The sequence below is a fragment of the Odontesthes bonariensis genome, chromosome 13 (assembly GCF_027942865.1).
Source record: "Odontesthes bonariensis isolate fOdoBon6 chromosome 13, fOdoBon6.hap1, whole genome shotgun sequence".
In the NCBI taxonomy this organism is placed as follows: Eukaryota; Metazoa; Chordata; class Actinopteri; order Atheriniformes; family Atherinopsidae; genus Odontesthes; species Odontesthes bonariensis.
Genome location: NC_134518.1, coordinates 30,056,439 through 30,079,302, shown reverse-complemented (window position 1 = coordinate 30,079,302; position 22,864 = coordinate 30,056,439). Strand labels below are relative to the sequence as shown.

Here is a 22,864-nt window from a genome sequence, read left to right as displayed (position 1 = left end):
GTCTGCAGTGTCCCAATTACCCTCCCCATATAATGCATTTGCTGTTTTCTGCCACGCCACCATAGCGAACACCACGGGCTGTTTGGTTGGCTGTCGTCGCAGCATCCACTCGTAAACAAATTGAATTTGTGTAACCTTGCTGACGGGTAGGAACTGCTGAGTCCAGACTGGCTGGTGAGAGCGGCGTCCCTGATGCTTGGAGCCCAGTGGAAACATAGTTATTACGGCCAGAAAGAGTGAACTCACCGCCTACAGTGGCAGCCAGCTTGTTTTGTTGTATGGATGATGAAGTTGATGTATGGGTCTCTTACATGTGCAGAACAGCCAGTGTTTCTGCCAAGTGATGAATAGCATCAATACTGTGGGCTATTGGAAAAGACTGGAGCAGCTAAGATCTCATCTCAACTCTTCTCCTTTTTACATTTTTGGCAGATCTCAAATAAATTGTATTATTTTCTTTTTTTTTTTTTGTCCTTGCCTTCCCTTCCCTTCACTCGTTCCTCCATCAATAGACCTGCTCCTTTTGTAGAACTTTTAATGAGGTAAAAGGTATGCAAGACTGCACAGAAAACACTTGACAAAGCACTTTTGAAAGATTAGGGCTGACTAACAGCACAGTGGTGTCTCGCTGCCTTTGTCTTTCCTCCTTTTTCTTTCTCTGCATCTGTCCACTCGAGCAAGAGGCTGTGGAATTGAGCATTGCAATAGAGGCAAGATTAGAATCGGATGTGAATTGCGCAGGAGATTGGTTTGTAGACTGAAAATGGAGGCTGAGAGAAGACTGGGGGGACAGATGAACAATGAGTGAAGGTCACAGTTAACGAGTTCATGTGAGGATAGTGGTGCTGGTGCTGCTTTGGAGAATAAAATTTAGTAGCAGGGTTCGCTCTCATATTTGCATGGAAAGTAACTACGTAATGGTTCTAGATTCTCTTCTCCCCACATCAGCTATTTAGCTGTATAATGGCATCCAGAGGCAGCTTTGAAAGCCAACTGTCAGTCCGTGTTTTACGTCGCCCATTAAAGCACTCAGGGTGTTACGTGGCTTTCATCCCACATTTCATGTCATTAGTCACCTCTAAGTGAATTTAATGAGAAATTACCTGTTATAGGAGCCAAAACAGGTTTTGCTACTGAAGAAGGAGCCCATTAAGCCCTCCTAATGACTTATGATAATCATCTGAGGCTGAAACCTGTGGACTATTCATGGGTGTCTGAAGCGGCATAACCATGAAGCTCATTTTGATGAATGGTTATGTTATCTCTTTGGTTTATTTGATATTATTTTTCTTATTTTGTCTGTGTAGTTTTTTTCAGCATCAACATTTCTAAACCGTTTCACAGTACGTGTTGTTGACTGCACTCTATTTTCCAGTGTTTGGTATCAAATTATTTCCAAGCAGAGAGCCCGATCGATAGTTTGTTGCTGTAGGTGTCAGAAAGACACTTACCATAAAACTTTCATGCGGTCTGCTTTCTTCTTTGCCTCAGCAGGAGACGCTGTTTGGGTCTTAGTTCTCATAGAATGACCATATTGATTCTTGCATTTATTTTCAACTATTCTGTCCTCTTTTTCTTCCTCACAGTGGCAAACATTTTATGGCGGGAAGAAGGTGAGTCTGGGCTTCTGCTCCACTCTAACATTCATTAACCTGAGCAAACTGAATTTATGTGATGAGAAGGATTAAATGATTTGTTGCTTTAATAGCAGATAACAATTTCTGTTCTAAATGTGTTCGCACCGTGCAGCCTTTTTCAGGTATGTGACGTTGTTGTGGCTCTCCTGCAGGTCTCGGCATTGGAAACGTTTTCTATGTGTTCTACGAAGATGGGATTAAAGTCATTCAGCCTGTGGCATGTGAGATACAGCGACACATTAAGCCCAGTGAGAAGCTGCTGGGTCTGCAGGTGAGTGGTTGGGGAATAAAATCAGCTGGAACTTTGTTGTTTTTTTTTAACCTCTTTGTGAGTAAAAACATGTAAAGAGCTTTATAGGCCTCATTGATGACGCAAAAACACCAACAACAGACTGTGGTGTAGTGCCAATACAACATAGACTTCCATTAATGCTGATTCCAAACGCGTCACTCAACCACATCTTTGTACATGTTGTTGTGATGCTGACAGTCTTTAACCTGTGATTTGCTTGTCATTCACATGTGGGACATGTCAGTGTAAAGAGAAAATAGCAATGACTCTAGTTTAATGCTAAAAGTGCAGTAACTTGTTTTATATCTATATATTTTTTCCCTCAAACTTTGTCAAAATACATGCTTGTCCAGGAGTCCTAAAAAACAGATAATTTGTTCCTACCAGACTCAACCAGATAATGAGAATGAGGCAAGTGAATCAAAAGCTCTATATTCTGAAGTAAGAAAGATTTTTCTGTGAGCTACGGTGAACGAATAGGACAGCAAGTGATTTGTTTTTGTTGGTCTTAAGCAACACTGTAACAGCTGGTGAAATTAATGTTGAACGGTCTTTAACTTTTAGCTGAGGTCCTTTCTTACATGCAGCTCAGAAGGTTCAGCTTCCCTCTGCTGGGGCTCCACACCAACTTTCCATCAGTGTAGAAATCGGAGCTCAGACGTGATGAACATAAATCTGTTGCATATTTCCTCAAGCACCTGCATAATAAATAGCAATGTTATTGTGTTACTCTTTCAGTGACTCATCCAAAAGGGAATACCATGTTGTTGTTTTCTTTCTCTCCTACTTTTTGAATTAATAGAGCAGATATTTTGGCCAGTTTTTCACTGAAACCCCAAAGAGGAAAATAAGCCAACAATAGACTTTCACAAAACAGTAGCAGAAAATGACAGAAAATTGTTGTAGTGCATACAGGAACACGTTATTTTAATTTCAATTAAAAAAATAAATAATAATTAAGATTCGCAGACAAGCTGAGGAATAAATTATATAAAACATGAACATAATAATCATAGCCGCATGGCTCCAGAAGCCGCTAAATTAAGCACCGTGTGCACAGTTAGTTTCTTACTTTGTCTCCCGTTTGTTTGGTTGAAGCAGTCTACAGTTACAGCTTTTTTCACTGCGGAGGTGATACCAACCTATAGATACATAGTGTAACAGGCAGGGTGAGCTTCAAACTCATTCTGTTATTTTCTGCTTCTTTTTCTGTCACTTAATCATTATTTATAAGTGTAGTTTTAATGCAGATACTTATGGTTACACATTATCTTGGTCATTATTGCTGTCTTCAGAAAATAATGCCCAATGGACACAGGAGCCAGTTTAATTTAATTTATTGACAGACTACTTGCAATCATAGTGGGTTTCACCTCTCCGCGGACTCTTTACCCCCGTCCTCCTCCTCATTCACAGTTTATCACCTGAGCTCTTCAGCAGAAAAACATTCAGAGCATCAAACTGATAGATACCTGTTAGATTTACATATGTTCTTGGATGGATGTTTTCCTCTGCTCTGCCTTTCATCCAGCAGCCCTGTGTTGATTGGATGGCTGTTATACATGAAGCGAAGCCATGAATGCACAACAATCAGCCAAGTGAGTCCTCTGAGAGGTGTTTGTATTAGGATATCAATCACTGCGAGTGCTGCAATGCCAGCTTCTGCAGCGTCTCAGTGGATTGTAGTGTGAGCATGAGGCCGCTCCCAGCGTGGCTCTCACGTTTTCTCCATCAAAGAAGAGCATTGATTGATTTGTTTATGGTAATCGCACAGCCCATTCATTATCCTATCCCACCACATACTGCTCAGCTGTGATACACACAGTTAGTGGAAAACATCATGATGTTCAGTCGTTGTAAAGTCAGTTCAGGAAGTATTTTGTCTCCTTCAACAAAAAGGACATTCCTGAGAGGATTATTGACGTGTTGTCCTCGCTGCCACGGCTTTCTGTGGAGGACTACTTTGTTGAGCTCAATCAACAGCTCATTTGCACTTTCTCTCCATTTTCTGTTCTGTCAACTGAAACATCTTCTTAGTTTTGGATAATCCAACTGAACATTGTTTATAGTAAACTGTCATGAGCAGCATGCTGGTTCAGCAGGAATTAACTTTTGGATGCAAGGCTAAAATCTGTTTAAATTCAGCCATGCCTCTGAAAAATACAGGCAGACAATATTAGCAAGCTGCCTCTGCATTTGGTGAAAACATGTGTCAAACGTGACACTAAAAAGCTTTATTTACTGCTGAGTTGGCTACAATTTGGAGCAACTGCACTGAAACCAGCAAGTAGCAGTCAGGATTGAAACTTTGAGTAGACATAATAGTGATGCTACTTTGTTGTGAAGGTTCTGTTTCTCACACTCCATGTTGCTGCTTCAGTGTTTTTGACAGTTTTTCTCCCCACAGACGGCTGATGTTGAGTCACAAATGTACCACTGCAACAACTCATCCAGTCGTTTAACTGTGGAATATCGCAACCCTCATATTTCTCAAAGTAGATCTTTATATGTCAGTGTCTGCACTACTGACATGAGGAGTAGAAATCCTTCATGTATAATCTCTTTTATTTATTTTACAGTATATTTTACAGATGAATCACTCTATTGTTTCGTGCATGAATCCAGTGCTGCATGTCATTGCAGAAAATCCATGAAAAATATATACGATGTTTAGGATCAGGAGAGTGTGGTGTATTTACATAATAAAGGGAAAACATTCTTTAGAAGCTGTCAGTTACAACTTAAATCGCATACATGAAATGTGCCCACACATACTGACACACCATTGGGAGGATTACAGCCGCCTCCATTCACACCCTCAGCTGGGCATCAGATGTTCGATTTCTCACCTCTTACGGGCACAATAAGTAAATATATATACAGCCCACAGCACCAAATGACCAGTGTGGGTCTGCAGAGATGATACAGGGTTTAACACCAATGACTCAACAATTACTTCAGCAAGTGCAGAGATTTGACTTTTAAAACTGACTTCTCTAACCTGCTTTGGATGAAAAACACTGACAGATGGTGCTACACCTGGTCACTGTGAGACATTGTAGTTCTTAGAATTGGAAATCTTGCTATGAAGCCAAAAAAAAATCAAAGTACTGTCACAGCTTTAGTCTCCTGCATCTTGAAATGACCTATTAGGAGGATGTTTTGTACTCTGTCGATTCAAATCATCCTGCTAAAGACGAGGAAACTACAGAGGCAGTCATGAGTTGAGTCCTGCAGTGGATATTAGATCAGTTCTGTCTGTTTTTCTGTTGCTCATCCTCCTCCTTGATGTAAAGTTGTGTGAAGTGCCCATATATTACAAAATTAACTAACTGAGCGAAGCTGGCCTGCAGTAACTGTCATGGACTGGCTCTGTGATTGTAAATATGAGAGTTAGTTCATCCCCAAATATTGGAGCCCTTCATTCATCCTTTCTTGGCCAGCAGCGCCGTAATTCGTCCCACCGAGTTTGGATCAGACAACTGGGCACAGCATACTTTAGAGGACTGAGAGGGGGTGGAGGGGTGGAAAGCTCCAGAGACAGAAGGCTGGTGAAGGCTGGAGCTGCCAGGACTGGGGGCTAAGCAGCCGCAGATCGGCTGCAGGCTTTTTTTTGTGGATTACGTGTCAACAAATGGGAGTGATTACAGAGATTTTGTGGGAACCTGCAAAGCTCATTTATCTTAGTTGCCAAGATAACACAACTCACGTCAGCATGGGTGATAAGACTGAAGTAGTAAACAACACAGAAAAACGACTAGGTAAAGGTAATTGTTTTTTAATGAGATGTATTTTGCTGTAATATGAAAAACAATTAACTCTGAGTGTGTGTGCTTCTGTTTTTACAGGAGGAGGTGTGCCCCACCTCCCCAGGAGAGACTGTCCAGAGGTGTGTGTGGTCATCAGCGGTCAACATCAAGGACAAGTTTATTTATGTGACACAGCCAACCTTAGATCGAGTGCTCATAGTTGACGTCCAGTCTCAGAAGGCTGTCCAGGTAATTTTCTGGCTAAATTTGAAAACCCAGGTTCATGTCAGTTTTGGCAGCAACAATGAAAGGTGTGACACAAAGAAAAGAAATAACAAATAATCCTATTTATGCCTTTTGAAAAAGTTAAAGTACTTTCTTACCTCAGTCTGTGGCGTTAGACGTCAAGGATTCTTTCTCTACATTGATTGAAGGCAACATTTCACAAGAGCCTTCAATATATCATTGTGCCATATGGCTATTTTCCGTGATTGATTTTGTTGAATGAAGGACACTTTTTAATCACAACATCCAACTGCTCCACTAAGAATTTGTTTGACACATCAACCTTGATCAAGAAACTTACTTACTTGACAGCTTTAAACTACAAACCCAAACTTTTAACTAACCCTGACCTTTAACTAACCCTGACCTCAGAACAATGTGTATCAGGTTTATTTGGACTTGAAATACTCCATTTGCTTTACACCCACACACACACCAGCTGTCCAGGTAACAGGAATCAGTGATGAGCATTCTGCTGGAACTTCTTGACACTGTTCTATTTTCAAGCATTGCTGCTCCTTAATATACATTTCTTAATTATACATCACTCCATGCAGCTACATCCTGGCTCCTGTGCTTTTATGTCAGGCATGTCACGTATCAAATGTGTTAGTAAATTGGATGGATGTATACTGATTAATTATTGAGGTTGAGCAATAACCAGAACTATACAACAAATTGTCCTTTAGGTAAGGAACCAAGTTTAAGTAGTCTGTATTCACACAGGAGTTTAAACTAGTGTCTTAATGTGGCTAAAAACTTTTATGGTAAACATTTTATTGTATAATGCAGAAATAATTTGTCATAAATGTCAATAAAGCACATCTTAAAACATGCTAAATGATACAACTGTGACTCCTATTGACCGAAACTGGCAGGGTAACTGCATTGTAAGGCATAAAATATTCTAAGAAAACAGCTAATATATGCCAGCTGAACAACTTATATTTATGTTTCAACTTATTATTTAATAGTGACAACTACGATTGGGATCTGCATCACAGCCTTGATGGGAATGATATATGATGTAGAAGTAAATACTGAACTTGGAACATTACTTGGAGTGAGGGGAGGATTCAGGTTTGATGAGACCAAATCTAAAAAATGAATGGTGTTTGTCTGGGTTTTCTTATTGCTTGAAAGCCTGGACTGCATCAACTCTGCGCTGCTACACTAAAGAGCTACTTCTTTCGCTCTGAGATCAGCTGTCTCACCTTTTGTTGACAGCTAATCCCTGACCTGACCCATTTCATACGAACTGCCGCTGTCAAGACCTGCACTTAACCTTCACACTGATGTAGTGACCCCGACTTTTCATGGACACTGTCACCTGGCAACCCTTCACAGATATTGTAACTCTGCAAATCTTGCCGTTTTTCCCACATATGCTGTAAGAAGCAGTCCCTACAACACCATTTATTTTCCTGGGGGAAATGTTATTTTTATGGAGCTTGCTCAGGAAGTGGCACAGCTCCTAGATGACAACATTCAGCAGAGTTATAGAAAGCAGTGTCGAGTTAAATTATCATGTCAGTGGGTTTTGGGTGTGTCAAGATAATCCAGGGTTACTCGGATCCCTGCAGATGTTCCTGACAATGTGATGGCTGTTTACAGCTCATGAGCCTCTCGGGGACCTGCCAGTAAACAGGCTGGTGTCCCAGAGTCTGTCGCAAGCTCATTATTCAGTTGCCTGGAGGTTTAGCTTCATTGCGTCATATTACCAGTTGTTAATTAAGCACCTGAACCTGTCACTCGCCTCGAATTCTGGTTTTCTCATTGAATTTTTAACATGACTGATGTGCATGAAGTATTAACAGGCAGTTTGCATTTTTTAAATGTGTAATAATTACATTTTCAGTGAGCAGTTTTTAATGAGCTAGTTGTAATTTGCATGTTGTGACAAATTGATTGCAAAGTGCACACAGATAACAATCTGAAGTAGCTACTTCATATCTGAGAGATCTGCTGTCGGAGCTCAAGTTGCCCGAGCATATTGGTGAAGGATCTTGATAATCTTCCTCAGCCAGAAAGAAGCTGTTTGTCAAAAGAAAAAGGACTTGAACACCTGTTTTCTCTGATTACTACGTGCTCAGAGATTACTTAGGATTCAAGAGATATTCTCATTTTATTTGCAAAAACTCTCTCAGGAGCAGTTTACCTTCTGAGTGAGAACGGTATATATCCTGCCAAGGTAAACAATACTATTAGGACTCCACTGCAAAACGGATACTGTAGAAAACAAGCTGCCGTCAAAATGGGTTGAGAGAATTCAGGGTTGCAATGATTCTCTTGGAAAAACATGATTGCTTTATTTTAGCGTTGCATTCCTCCCTCCTGTGCTTTCCACATTCCCTTTGAGCTCGGGTGGACATAATGCATGAGGAGCGCTTCACTGTCACATGCGACTCATCCGTTGTTCTGACTCGAAATATTGTCGCCAAGTGTCAAGTAACCTATGAAAGCGAAAAGCAATTACTTCAGTGTGGTAAAGCAATCGTGTCTGTCAACTCAACATTAAACGCACTTTAAACCTTAAAAATGAAAAATACACCTGCTCCCATCGACCTCCCAACGCATTAGTGTGCAGGGAGCCTTTTTAGAAAGCACCGCACATGAAAAGCTAAATCTAGACTCCTTTAAAGGATTATTCTGCTGTCTTTAAAGCTGACTATGGTTATGTTGTGTGTCCCCTTCCAGACTGTCAGCACTGACCCTTATCCTGTGAAGCTGCACTATGACAAATCACACGACCAGGTGTGGCTGCTCAGCTGGGGAGATGTGGAGAAGAACTTCCCGACTCTGCAGGTAATTCACTCTTCTGAGTTGTGTATTCCTCTGAACAGTTTAGTCTTTGTCAAAGTCCTCAAGGCAGAAATGACATTTTGAAAAACTGTTTGTGTAACTTTTTCATTTTTTTGGTTGAAACAACTATTATTTCTTTATTTAAGAGGCATCAGAGCAATGTGAAAAATGACAATCACAAATCCCCATTTTACAAGGCAGCAAACTGCATTTAGTTCCACCAACAGTGCAAAATTTAAAGTCATTTGATCTATGACCCAGAAAAATGAAATATTCCTATTGAAGAAGCTCATACCTGTGAACTACTAACATTTCTGATCCAAGACTGACAAACTGGTTTTAGGTATTGTTAAATTACTGTAAATAAAAAGGAGCTGGTAGATGAACATATCTCCAAAATCAGACGTCAAATCCAGCAACTTCTGAGGCTTTATGTAATTTTAAAGATATTTTTTCGTATTAAATGTGAATTCTTCCCACTGTGACTTCAGATAAATTAATAACTCAGCCTCTGTGGAATTATCAATTATTTTTGTTTTTCTTGCTTACCCAAATCAATACTCACAGTCCACTGGTAAAGTATTGGAACTGTGACAAATTGGGTTTAAAGTCCCATCATAATTCAAGAAAAATCTGTCTTAGCTGCTAATGTTCCTGCGATCTCCAGCAAATCATACTTAAACCAACACAGATGAACCATGAATTCTCATGTAAAGTGGCAAAAGCTAAGCTGCATGTTGATATAAAACACCACTGAGAAAATAAACAAATATGTACCAGTTATTTGTTTTCTCTAAGTCATCTTGATGCTGCGGGCTGTTCAGTGGCTTTACAGAAAAAGCCTGCTCATCATTGCATTGCCAGCACAGAAATTCATAATGCAGGGCTCAATCTGTGGCAATTTGTTTTGTGCACTGTGGCACAATCACAGCAACCCTGCCCACACACAGCCAGATGTCTTTATGCATGCACAAGTATTATTTAGACACCAAGTACTACAGCGCACATCATCACCCCCCACTGTGAAGCTGTAATATCACAGCAGGAAGAGGAGGAGTTTTATCTGTGAAATGAAAAATAACATGTCAGTTCTACAAGTATCACTCCCTTTTGGATGCAATAAATGGCTGAAAAGTCTTAAATGAGAAGGAACCGGGAGCAATGAAAGTGTTCATCAAGGTCATGTTAAACACCCACCTGCTTCCGTGTTGCTGTTCACCAGGTGATCAATCAGGCCAGTGGAAGAGTCTCCCATCACACCGTCCACACGCAACCGGTCGGCAGGCGCTTCGACAGGGTGGACGACTTCTTCATCCCCGCCTCCAGCCTCCTCATTAACCACATCAGGTACATCCAACAAAACTGCTTTTGGCTAAATGATATTTTTAGAGCATTTTATTTTCTGTTTGGCTTTGTTGAATATATATATATAATTATTTTTAACCTTTTTTTACATATCACAGAAAATATTATGGAATGATTAACACACAAAAAAAAGGAATCAGTATTTTGTTGCAGCTCCTCTGATTTTTATGACTGCTTGAATCATTTGAGGACATCTCTTTCTTGTATAGTACTCAAAAGATCAGTTTTGCAAGATGGAGCCTTGTAAAGTCTTCCAGCATTCATCTTTCTGTCTCATTGGACCTTCACCAAACAAAAAATCTAGCATCATCTGCTTGTCCAATGCATATTGGCAATTCATCACTGAACGACTGTCATCCATAGTTCCTGAATGCTTATGTGTAGGTGTTAGTGATGGTTTACGTTTGGCTATTCTAAATGTAAATCCCATTTCTTTCAGCCAGTTTTACACTGTTTGCTCACAAAATTGACTGACATCTTCCTTGGTGGACCTGTATGTTTGTTTCCCTTTAACAACCTTACCATTTTTTGTATGTACTCCAAATTTTAGACGCAGCTGAGTGGGAGCAACCAACATCCTAAGCCAAACTCAGTCAGATTACCCTCTTAAATGGAGTTTTATAATCCTTTGTTTCCACTGAAAGCCCTCATGCAGGGGCCATGTTTCCTGCAGAATCATTTGCATATTAAAATTTGTACAGGTATTTGTTTCACGAATACAAGTTAATTCCATAATTTTTCCTCATTATAATGATAAAAGTAGCCAAAAAGTTTAGAACCATAGTGTCGGAGTTGGAGGGAGTAACTCGCACCCTGGCCACTTACCACTCCAGGGCGCATTGACAGTTATGGCTCGAAGAGGCCAACAGAACCACATCATCTGCAACCCTGAGACTTCCAAACCAGAGCCAATCCTCTACCCAAGTATGCCTCTAAATCCTGTCCATGAGCACCACATAAAAGCTTGACTTTTGTCTTGTTTTGCTTATACAGGGACTCAATATCCCACAAACTTTGAATACCCCCTTGCTGCCCCAACAGAAACCCTCAGGGGACACTGCCATAAGCCTTCTCCAAATCAACAGAACACATGGCCAAACTGTGTCAGACCTTACTTTTCAACACCCTTGAGTAAACTTTCAATGGTAGGCTGGACTTCCAGTCCACATGTATTGTTTTACTCACACCAAAAGCGACAAATTCACCTGTGGTCGCTGAGGTCGCTTACAACGCACCGCCTGCACACCAAAAGCGAGCGACAAAGGGGCGGGGCTTTCAAATAGCAGGCATAGAATCCATCTGTACATCGGTTCCCTCTTTTACCATGGATCACACTCTGGGCAGCCTTCTTTGTGTTGCATCTGCATATTTGTGATGGAAACGCAGGCCCAGTTGCTGTCGTTCCATCTGGGTCCATAACGGCCGCTCCACGGAGAATTTCACCAGCGGATTCAGGAATTCTGCTTCAATGATGTTTGGTTTCTGCGCTATTTCCGACTGGATAAAAGCCAGTTCGGGCATCATGGTTTTTTTTATCGTCTCTGTCGACAAAAAGGCTTGTATCCTACAGCTCTGGGAAACCGGAGACTGCAATAATTGATTTATCTTCCCTTGTTTTCCTCTTTTGCCGTCTTCGGAATCCAGATCGGCCCACAATTGGCTGTCGCGCCGCTGCTCATTTGCATAAAGTTGAGCTGCCCACAACGCGAGTTGCTCATCGACGGCAGTCTACATTGAAAATGAATGGCAGCTGGCCGCCGCCACCGCCCAAGGCATTTTTGGTGTGAGCGCCCGGTTGCGACATCGTGGTTGACACTCTTCAATGTCAGACGTTCCCATTTTCCCCATGATGCTCTGTCTGTCCGGCAGTCTTCCCCGTTAACTAACAAGACTTACCCCCTGGTGTTTATCAACTGACAGCTCTGCCCATCTCTTCATCTGAGTGTCCAGGACATACAGCCTAATGTCTGATGATATGACAACAAAATCAATCATCAACCTCAGGTGGCCTGGTATCAAGTACACTTATGAACCATCTTATGCACGACCATGGTGTTTGTTATGGCCAATGACTCGTGTTCAGATCAGGGAGACCATTCTTCCCTGTCATGGGGGTTCTCAAAGTCCTCAATCACGATAAGGTGGCGAGTCTTCAGAGGAAAAAAAAATAGTTCTGTATGCCTCCAAAAATATATATTCAACTTAAACATTGTGCAGGAGTTTGTTCTGCTACATTTTCCCTTTGACAATAGAAATCAGAAAGACAACTTGCCTCCTCAGTGATACTAAAGTATTCTGTGGACATGACCAGGCATTTTTCTGCTCATGTTACACCACCCAACCTGCTCTTTACGGTTTTAGTTCGCCACCAACAGAAGCACAGACATAATTAATGCAACTGCGTTTTTTCTTTCTACGTCACGTGCAGCTGTCAGACTCAGATTTAACATGGATAAAGAGAAACTGGTCCCAAACGCTCTGATAATGTCATGGAAAGGCCAGGAGCAAGGAGAAGGTCTGCAGGATTTCAGGGTGTTAATGGTCTCATGTAGAGGAGGAGTAAGCGAGAAAAAACATTTTGCTTGCTGTTTTTACAATGAAAATAAGAATTTTGGGGTACTTTAACTACTTCAAACACAATGGAAAACAAAGCAAGCCTTCTCTCCTGCAATACAAGGCGTTAACCATAGAACATTTTGTTATAAGTCTGATGGTTTGAAATTGAAGTGTAAAATTATTGAAAAAGTACAGATCCTTGAAAACAGATTTGTGTGGCAGTATACAATTATTAGGGCTTTAAGCATATTTGTTTGGTCTATCAAAGAAAAAAATTTAACAAGTTCCAAGACTATGGTCGATCGTTTGTCCCATTAAAAATAGACCCAAACCAAAATCCCCTCCAACTTCAACAGTGTATATAAAAATTAATACAATTCAGCACATTAAGAGTAAAGTGTAGCCGTTTCAATAGCAAATATCGGGAAAATTTAATTGAAATTCTGCCTTGTGGCTCCAATTTGTTTTATATTTTGTACCCACACTCTTATTTACTGGCAGGGACGCAACATCGAGTAGTCAATTAAATGAGCAGTGAGTGTGAACAGCGAGCATATATTTTGCAACTTCCGGGGATTGTTAAAGGACTGGGGATTCCCCTTAGCAACAAATAAAGTGAACAGGAACTTCTGGGGGCTGTCATTCATTAAAAGCATCGACTTACAATCAGGCAGCTTTGCATGTCAGCAAAAAGAAGCTGTTTTCTTCTTTTCCTGTTTATACTCACATCTACAGTATTCTGCAGCCCAGGCTGCCCAAACCACTTTTTCATGAATTTCTAATCATTGCGAAGAATGCCTTTTGGCAAAACAAGTCCACTGAGATGTTGATTTGAGGTTTGAGCTAGAGAATTGCTGTTCTATACATATTTCACTGTGCAGCATGCATTGTTGTGCTCTCAGGATCGTTAAGTAACCTGCAGAACAAAGTGTTCAAAATCTGACATGTTAACTTTAAAAAAAAAAGACATGAACACAACATAAGTAGTTTCAGTTTAACCCTGTTGAGCAGGACAGGAAAGAATTTGATGTAGTAACCATTGGTAGAAATGGCTAACAGCTGTCAGCTGGCAGAGAGGAATCCGGGTGTGCCAATGAAGCAACCCAGCTGTGCTCACATCAAAGTAAGGCCAAATAATGGCTCCTTTTTCATTTATAAGACGTGAAAAAATCTTGTTGCAGTATAAATGCACCATTGACCTTTTGCTTCCAGGCATGTTACCAATATATCACAGCATGTATATTAGCCATTGATCTGTCATACAAGCCACAATATTGAATGCGATCCATAGCAAAGCAATTTCGGCACCGTTTGCTGTAGAGCTGTAATGATGAACAGTAAATCATCAGCTCTCCCTGCTAGAAGAGGAAAATGCTGTTTCAGTTTTAAACCACACAATGCATTTTTAAATGAATTTCAAGGAAATCCTCACTTTTCTTCCCTTGAGCTTATTTGTAACTCAAGTGGGACAGTGTAAAATAAATTTAATCTAACAAGTGAGGTTTTCCAAGTAGCATGAAATGAGTTCAGTCTGTTTGACAGAGGTCAAAGACCTACAATCTTCCTGCTCTTAATTTACAAATCTGTATCCATTCAGTTGGTCATTAACATGTCTCATTTCTACAATGACAAATTGATGTTACCTGGTTCAAGTACTGCAACATTTTCCTCAAAGGAGTTTTAGAAAATCTTTAAAGAATTGTAAAGACATCATCTTTGTGTCCTGCTTACTGTAATGTGTTTTTATGGACCTACGCAGTAAGACTATATCAAGTCTCAGTTACTCTTTGCTAGACATAACTTCCTACTGCAACATCCATCCATCCATTGTTTTCCGCTTATCTGAGGTCAGGCCGCGGAGACATGTTCAGGAACCCAGACATCCCTCTCTCCAGCTCCTCCTTGGGGATCCCAAGTGTTCCCTGGCCAGAAGGGATATATAATCTCTCCAGCGTATTCTGGGTCGGCCCTGGGGCCTCCTCCCAGTTGGATATGCCCGGAAAACCTCCAAAGGGAGTCGACCAGAAGCCCGAACCACCTCAACTTGACTCCCTTCGATGCAGAGGAGCAGCGGCTCCACTCTGAGTTCCGTCTGGCTGACTGAGCTCCTCACCCCATCACTAAGGCTGAACCCAGAAGGAAACTCATTTCAGACGCTTGTATCTGCAACCTCATGTTTTCAGTCACTACCCAGCATTGCTGATGAACCACCAATCCATCTGTCCAACTTACCTTCACTCGTGAACAAGATCCTGAATTCCTCCATCTCCAACCTTTAGAGTACATTACACTTTGTCCAACTGAGAACAACGGCCACAGATTAAGAAGAGCTGACTTTAATCCTGGCAGTGTCCCACTCAGCCATGAACTGCTCCGGTGCGTGCTGAAGGACTTGGCTTGAAGAACCCAACAGAACCATATCATCCGCAAAAAGCAGAAATGCGACCCTCAGGTTCCCAAACCAGATGCCCTCATCTCTAAGACTATGCCTCGAGCTCCTGTCCGTGAAAATCCCGAACAGGATCTGTGACGAGGGCCTCCACCCTGGTCTGCCCTTCCACAGGCATTGTACCAGACCTCCATGCAACATTGAAGAGGTGTGTCAGCCAAGACAGCCCCCACACTGTCCAGATTCTTTAGTATCTCGGAGTGAATCTTGTCTACCGCCAGGAAGCTTTTTAACGATCTTGACAACTTCTGCCAAGGTGATGGACAATCTGCCTCCTCAATAGAAGACATGCTGGCTGGATTGAGGAGATCCTCAAAGTGTTCAGTTCTTCACAATATGGTGCTGCTGTCCCAACATGCAACACTGCCTCACCTACCTTCACATTCTCTGAATGAGAAAGTACAGTAAAGGTAGTTGCATGTTATTTTCTTTGAGATTGTACACAACTCACCACCTGCTTAGGAGTGTGTAGCTTCCCTTTGTGCTTCCAGTACAGCTCTAACCTTCAGGGCATGAGCACAGCACCTCGGCTGTCCTACTGCGTCCGGTACCAGGATGTTGGCGGTGAATCTTTTTGGTCTTGTGGGTTGTAGGATGGCTTCTCTATGGACAGAGCTTATCACAGGGTGGAGCCTACGGGTCAAAATAACATCCATGGTTTCCCGGAGGAATACTGTATGACCAGTAGAAAATCCTTGTTTTCCACTTCAACTGAGAGTGGTTTGATTGTTGTGGTTATTTCCTTGCAGAAAAAGTGGCACTTGTTGCAGTGAATAATCAAGTCGTAACATAGAGGGAATATAGGCCAAGTTTTTCTTGGGTTCACTCACACTAAGAACTGCCAGTATAGTTAAAAAATAAGCACAAAATACGAACAAACAGATAATGAGCTTGGTGCAATTATACCTGGACAAAAAAAGAAAGTATGCCATCAGTTTTATCTCATAACTGTCTGGTTTAAAATTAACCTTGAAAATAAAATGTAAAGGATTCATGACAGATTGACAAGTTTCTCATACATCAGGAAAACCGTTTAGTCCTCAACAGCTGGAATGCGTAAGAGGGCAAGAAATTAGTGAAGGCTAACTAATTCAAGTTAAAAACCTGGCTTAGCAAAGCAGTTGTTGAACCTTTTATCTGTGATCAAATTTGTCACAATTTTCTTATCAATTTGTGCACAAACAAGAAAAGAGTTTACCTTTATGACCCCGGTGCAGCCTTCTGTCTGGACCCAGTGGACAGAGCAATCTCAGCATCAATGCTTCCTCTCACGGTGATGATGATGGGCTCTCTGGCTTTCAGACAGACACATTTTCTGTTCACAGGTTCAGACAGCTGGTGTTCAAATGGAATAAAAGATGATGAATGACGACGAGATTGAAGTGGCTGTCAGCATCGATCAGCTGGTGTTCACATTTAATTGGGGCCTGTCGATTCTTTGCATATTCTCGCTGTTCAGCAGTTACAGCGAAATGTGCCATTTAGTGACTCTTTTTGTAATGAGTTGCATTTTCACTGATCCTTGTCCATATTTACCACTACAATAATTCTATTACAGGGGAAAGTGTGGGTGATGCTAGTGTGCAAATGTAGGATTTGTCCGTTTAAATGAACTTTGAAGCAACTCAAGAACATTTCTTTGAAATGATTGTCCAACAATTTTCATAATTACCCAGTAAAGATCAATTTGAATGTTCCATTTCAATTAGACATTGTCATTATTTGTGCAGTGTGCTGCTTTAAAGCTTTTTCGTTTGCTCTTTAAATATTAATGGGGTCTTTCAAGGGAAGATTTCCTGATTAAAACGCATTTCAAAACAGCAGCTGATGGAATGAATATTAACCATACACTTAGAAAACTTTAAATGTTACCCAGTGATGGTGCTGGCCTAAAAATAATAATGAACAGCAAGATGTCCTTTTGGGAGGACCTGCATATCCTCCAGATTTCATAAATGGCTGTTGAGCTATTTCACTTAAACTTCAAATGCTAGCACGAAAAAAGAAAAAAATGTCAAGGATCATCCTGTTCAAAAGGTTTTTCATCAACATGTGGTGTTGATTTGTGCCAATGTAACTTACAAGTAACACATTCTCCACGCCCATTTTTGATTTGCATTTAGAAGATGTGACTGAGATGTTGAATCTAAAAATGTAAAAACTTCCGATATTCAAAAAAAGCAAATATGGGCGAATGGAAAGAGCTTTGCAAATTGCATCTGACTCGTCCCCCACGCGGTTTAACAACCATTCACACCTTGAATTCTTTGACCAAAACATGCTCTTTCAGACAGGTAAACAACTCACACATTGGTCCAGTGGCCAGTGTGAACGGTACCTCTACTACTTAGAAACTGATACTCCCCATCAGCTAGTTTAGAATTAAAGAAGCCCTCTAGATTAAAGAGAGGAAAAGATCTTCAAGATCCAAGAAAGTCCACTTGCCCTTATATAAGCTCTTAGGATTACCATGACCTGGTTAAGACAATTACTCTCTATACTGAATTACAAAGTAATTCAATCACTTATTTCTTTTGTACGTTTTTTTAAAGATTGCGTCATACTTGCTCCACTAGTTAAACCTAATTAGTGCTAAAAAAGTATCACTGAATCACATCAATATCTGCAAAGTCATTAAAATGCGTCCTCTAATAACCAGGATATGGTGGTAGTTAAGCCCTTTCAATAAAAACAGTTTTTATAACTTTTATATGTTTTGTGTGTGTATATATATACACACACACATGTTTTTGCATATAAGAGAAATGTGTGATTGTTTAAATCTTTTTTTTTTCCTCACAGGTTTGGTCTCATCCTTCATCGAAATGAGCCTGTCCTCCATAAAATCAACCTGGAGACCACTTCTTATGTTAAAAACATCAGTTTGTGGGAGTACAACTGCATCCCAAAGTCTGTAGCCTACACCCATCTTGGCGGTTACTTCTTTGTTAACTGCAGGCCAGACTCCACCGGTGCCACGCAGCCCCAGCTCATCCTCGACAGCGTAACAGACAGCGTGATTGGCCAAAACCGAGATGTCACCGGCACTCCCTACGTGTCTCCAGATGGCCACTACCTGGTCACAGTGGATGATGGCGATGGCCTGATGAGAATCCAGACCATTTCCAAGCGGGGAAAGATCCAGGAGCCCTTTGACATCCACACCAACTTGCACCTGTCTGATCTGGCCTTCCAGCGCTCCTTCACGGAGATCCACCAGTACAACGTGTTTGGCAGCTCAGGTCGGCAAACGGATGCTTTGTTTGTGGAGCTGAGCAGCGGCAAGGTCAAGATGATCAAAAGCTTGAAAGAGGCCACCAAGTCATTCGACTGGCTGTGGAGCAACAAGAACAGGGTCATGGTGAGCAGCGGACTCTTCGGACAGTACCTCATGACACCGTCCAGAGAGTCCCTCTTTGTCCTGGATGGACGGCTCGACAAGCTCAACTGTGAGATCACAGATGTCCTCAAAGGCAACGTGGTGGTGTGGGTTGGGGACTCTTAGGTCATGACATCAAGACCCAGTGAGCCTTGTTATCCTTCTAAGGTACTGTTGCACTGAATTCTGTTGCAGATCGTTTAATTTAGTGAGCGCGATAGTGAAAACCACAGATTCAGAAACCAAAATGATTTGTCAGTCCATTGGATGAGAGGCTTTCATCCAAAATACATAACAAAAATGTAAAGGAATAATTGATATCACGGTCTTAAAACACTTTTGTTTCTTCTTTAACTCCACTTGTTTGTTTGCCTTTATGCTTGCTCGTAACATTGTTCAGGTCAATTGGTTTGAATCCATCAACGTGTGCGTTCATTCTGGGTTCTCTTCAGTGTGTGGGAATGCTGTAGATAATCTAACAAAAACAATGGAAGCAAACTGGCGAAAACAAACACATATATAGTACACTGTATATATTGTCTATGTCCAGATTGACTGTTGCGACTTAACGTTCACCTATCCCTGAGTTTTTCCTGTGCCTTCAAGGAAAATTCCCTCCATCAGAGGAATTAGAGTAATTACTCCCTATGTGGCTGCAGACTGCACCTCTTTCTTTGACCCCTTCATTCATCACCAATCTGCCGCTCTCGTCTTTCTGTCCATCGCAGCTGATTCAGTCTAATTAAAATGGGCCCTTGCTGTGATCCCATCCTGTTTGAAGTGGAGACCAAGTGGTTAGTTATGGTTGTGCGCTCTGTTACCTTTGATCCAAAATTATAACCAGCTTTGGAAGGTTTTGAATGCTATAGTTCACTTTTTCCTTTATAGTCCAAAGCAGATAAATGAAAGTCAGTGGTGATGTTAGTAAATTGTTCGAGCTTTATACACATGGTGGAGTATTTCTTAGCAGAGTCGATAGAACACGTATGTGTGAAGGAAATTCTGTCAAGGCTTCAGTATGTCTGGACCAAATGAAAAGATCTTAGAGTTTAGATCAGTGTGGTAAACTTGTTTTGCTCTGTTTGGCAGCGTGTTCCTTAATGATGAGCGATGTAGTTGTGGTGTGTTGGTTAGAGGGGATGAGCTTTCAATGTGAGAAGTGGCTCTTTCTAAATGCTCCTGCAGTAGATTCGTAGCTGGCAAGACACTGAAACGGTTTCCTGCTGGACACATTTCTCTGCATTTTCACCCTCACCCTCTTTAACTGAATCACAAATTTAACATGAACTTTTACCGTGTACAGATTATATTAAATCATTCTGACTTTCTTGTTGAAAATTTCTCACCTATGTTTAGGTTTTAATTTTGTTTTAGTCCCACCTTTTAAATCCAACTGTACTGCTGATGATGCCCTCTGTCCTGTACATAGATGCTGACTGTGAGTACATTAGTTTCTCATTAATGTACAGATTCATGCAGACTGTTCATTTTTCAATGCAAAGACTCAGCACACTCCTTTTTAAGAATGAAAACAAACAGCTCTCATGTTCTTCATCCTGTACCGGAGCACATTGTGATTACAGCTCTCTCCTCCATATAGTCACGTCTCGTTTGTTTCCTCATGTGATTGTTATTTATATAGAGAAAACACGCTTGTCATTTTACCCAACAATAAAAACTATATAATGACAAAAGTTTTGTGTCTCTTTATTTAAAAGACCTCCTGCAGTTGCTGGTGAGCAAGTGTGATTTCACAGACGAGTTGCCAATTATCATTCTGCATAAGAGGCAGCAAAAACGAGGTCAGGATTCTGTTGTCCCTTTGGGTATATTTATCCTAAAGTAAAGGATGTATTTTCCTCCGTTAGTGGAAAAGAATGAAATGCACAGCTTCAAAGGTCTGCAGACTGAATTAATATCTGTAAGGTTGGACGTATCATGTAGCGTCTGGGTTTTATGTAAACCTGACATGAGTCAACTTGTGATTTACTCAGGGCTAAAGGTAAAAAACACACGCTAAAGATAACACTGGATGGAAAAGTTTTGATTAATGCAAGACCAATTAGTTGAGCTGGTTGTGTTCTTTAAAGGAACAGAGGCACGGTGAGGCTGAAAACTGCCTCAGATCAGCAGCATTTCATTTTCATGAGGCAGATCTAATACACCACATCTGATTTGATCTACTTTGAACTTCTCTTCTTCAACATATCACCCAACAAAACACAGTGACAATAGCAAAAGAGTTACACAATGAACTCTTGTATATGATCCCCATCATTGCAGTGTTTCGGTTCATTTTTAGGCTAATAAAGTATAGGTCTTCCAATGAATGCAGTAGTTCATCTTGTGCTCAAACTGTAACTGCCATTTATTGGAAATGCCACAGCAGAGGACGGGCGTGCAAAGAGATGATGTCATTAAAAAGGTCTCAATTCTATTAGATAAAAGAAAATGACATTTTTGGCTGTTACACACAGCAAAATAAAACTTGACAAAACCAAACCAAATTTATAAAAGCAGTTTGAAAATAGGAGTAAAAGCAAAAATAGAATAAGAATTCCATCAGGTGTAGATCTTTTCAAAAAGATGCATCTTAGTTTCCTTTTAAAAGCAGAGAGCTGAATCAACAAGAAAAGAGTCTGAAAGCTGCTCCATCTCCTTCCTTTTCTGGACCTGAAAACTGAGAACAAGCAGACCTGAACTCTGGCAGCAAAGCATTCTTATGCGTTGATGGGGAATAATCAGGTCTTTCAGATAAGATGGAGCTCGCTATTAAGGACTTTGAAAGTGATAAGGATTTTAAACTCTTCTAAATGATATGGAGAGGGAGTGTTGGCTGGCTAAAACAGGAGAAATGTGGTCTGGGTGGTTTCAGTTTAGCACTTTAAGAAACTAGATTAGATAAGGTTAAAGTAAACTAACAATGATCTGAGCGACAAAAGGGAAACTGGCAAATGCATACTCCTTTAAAGCGATTTTTATTTACCTTTTTCCCCTTTTTGAATAATCTATAAAGATAAACACTTTAGAGACTCATCAGTGAAATATTTTCGTCCAAGTGATTCGAGTTTTGTGTACCTAAGAGATCAATATCCAGCATGTTTTTATTTCTCCACAGGTAAGATTTTCAGGCAGAGGGTACTTTCTCCTCTCTGGGCGCTCTCGTCTTTATAATAGCTGCAGGTCCTGCTGGGTGTTTTGGATAAAAGTACCCTCCAAATTGCACAAGGCTGCACACTTATCTCTAAAATCCATGTGGAGAGGTACTTCCACCTGAACAGCCCCTACATCAGATAAGGTTTCAAACACAACTTCCACAATAACAGGACAGTGCCTCGCCTGCTTTGTGTATTTACTGTATAATTTATGAACTGCATGTACGCCACGAATGGCTTACCGCTCAGTCTGATTACTCTGCTGGCACTAATCGGAGCTCTAATTACCCTCTATTCTCTCTGGATATTTTCCACATTATTTGATTGATTGTACATTAAAATTAACATCACAATGCTACTTTGCTCTGAACAACAGTGAAACCCAGATATATGAAATTCCTATGTAAATTAAAGGGAGAAAGGCAGTAAACATGCCTACAAGAGGACTTGAATATTGATTAATACATTTTCTAACTGTTTTATGAGACATTGGGCCTCATGCAAGAACCGTTCGTACGCACAGATTTGTTCTAAAATCGTGCGTACGACTGATTTAAGAGAGTCGTAGGAGTTTCATAAAATAGTCCGCTGTTATTCGATTATTGTTATTCTGTTTGACTTAAATTATGCACTAATTGAAGGTTAATTTGACTCTGTATATAACAAGGTCAATGGGAAGCGTAACCAGCGGCTGACTTGCTACTTTTGGATGCCTTAGTGCGTCAGGCTCTTGAAGAGACCGTGTGGAGACAGACGAATGGCTGATATCGCGATTTAGATTCCCAAAGACTGTGCTGCTGCAAATATGCAGCTTGCTAGAGCCGAAACTCCAGAGAGAAACACGCCGATCAAACCCAATTCCACCACACGTCCAGGTCCTCAGCTCCCTTGGATTTTTGGCCACTGGAACCTTTCAGAGAGAGACTGGAGACAGATCGGGGGGGTCCCAGTCCTCTGTGAGTCGTGCGCTCCCCTTGGTCATCAAAGCTCTCATCAGTTTATCACCCATGGTACATCAGATTCCCATACACCGCTGTCCAACAAGTACAAATTAAGAGGGACTTTCATGCCGTGGCTGGACTGCCAATCATAATTGGAGCACGAGACACATATATACGCATCAAAGCACCCGTGCTGTTGTGGAGCGCACTGAGCTGAAGGCCAGGTGGGTGTGTCTCGATACAGCGGGGGCAAA

The 22,864-nt window shown here is 41.0% G+C and overlaps 1 protein-coding gene across 1 annotated transcript in view; it reads left to right on the top strand.

Moving 5' to 3' along the window:
• Window positions 1-20,208, top strand: part of fstl5 (follistatin-like 5) — a 198,956-nt gene extending 178,748 nt beyond the window's left edge. Inside the window, exons 11-16 of the mRNA XM_075481902.1 lie at window positions 1,587-1,613; window positions 1,790-1,908; window positions 5,778-5,927; window positions 8,661-8,768; window positions 9,988-10,112; window positions 17,938-20,208. Coding sequence (XP_075338017.1) covers window positions 1,587-1,613; window positions 1,790-1,908; window positions 5,778-5,927; window positions 8,661-8,768; window positions 9,988-10,112; window positions 17,938-18,640 — 1,232 coding nt within the window. The 3' untranslated portion in view covers window positions 18,641-20,208. The remainder of the gene's footprint in view (window positions 1-1,586; window positions 1,614-1,789; window positions 1,909-5,777; window positions 5,928-8,660; window positions 8,769-9,987; window positions 10,113-17,937) is intronic.
• Window positions 20,209-22,864: the final 2,656 nt, after the last annotated feature.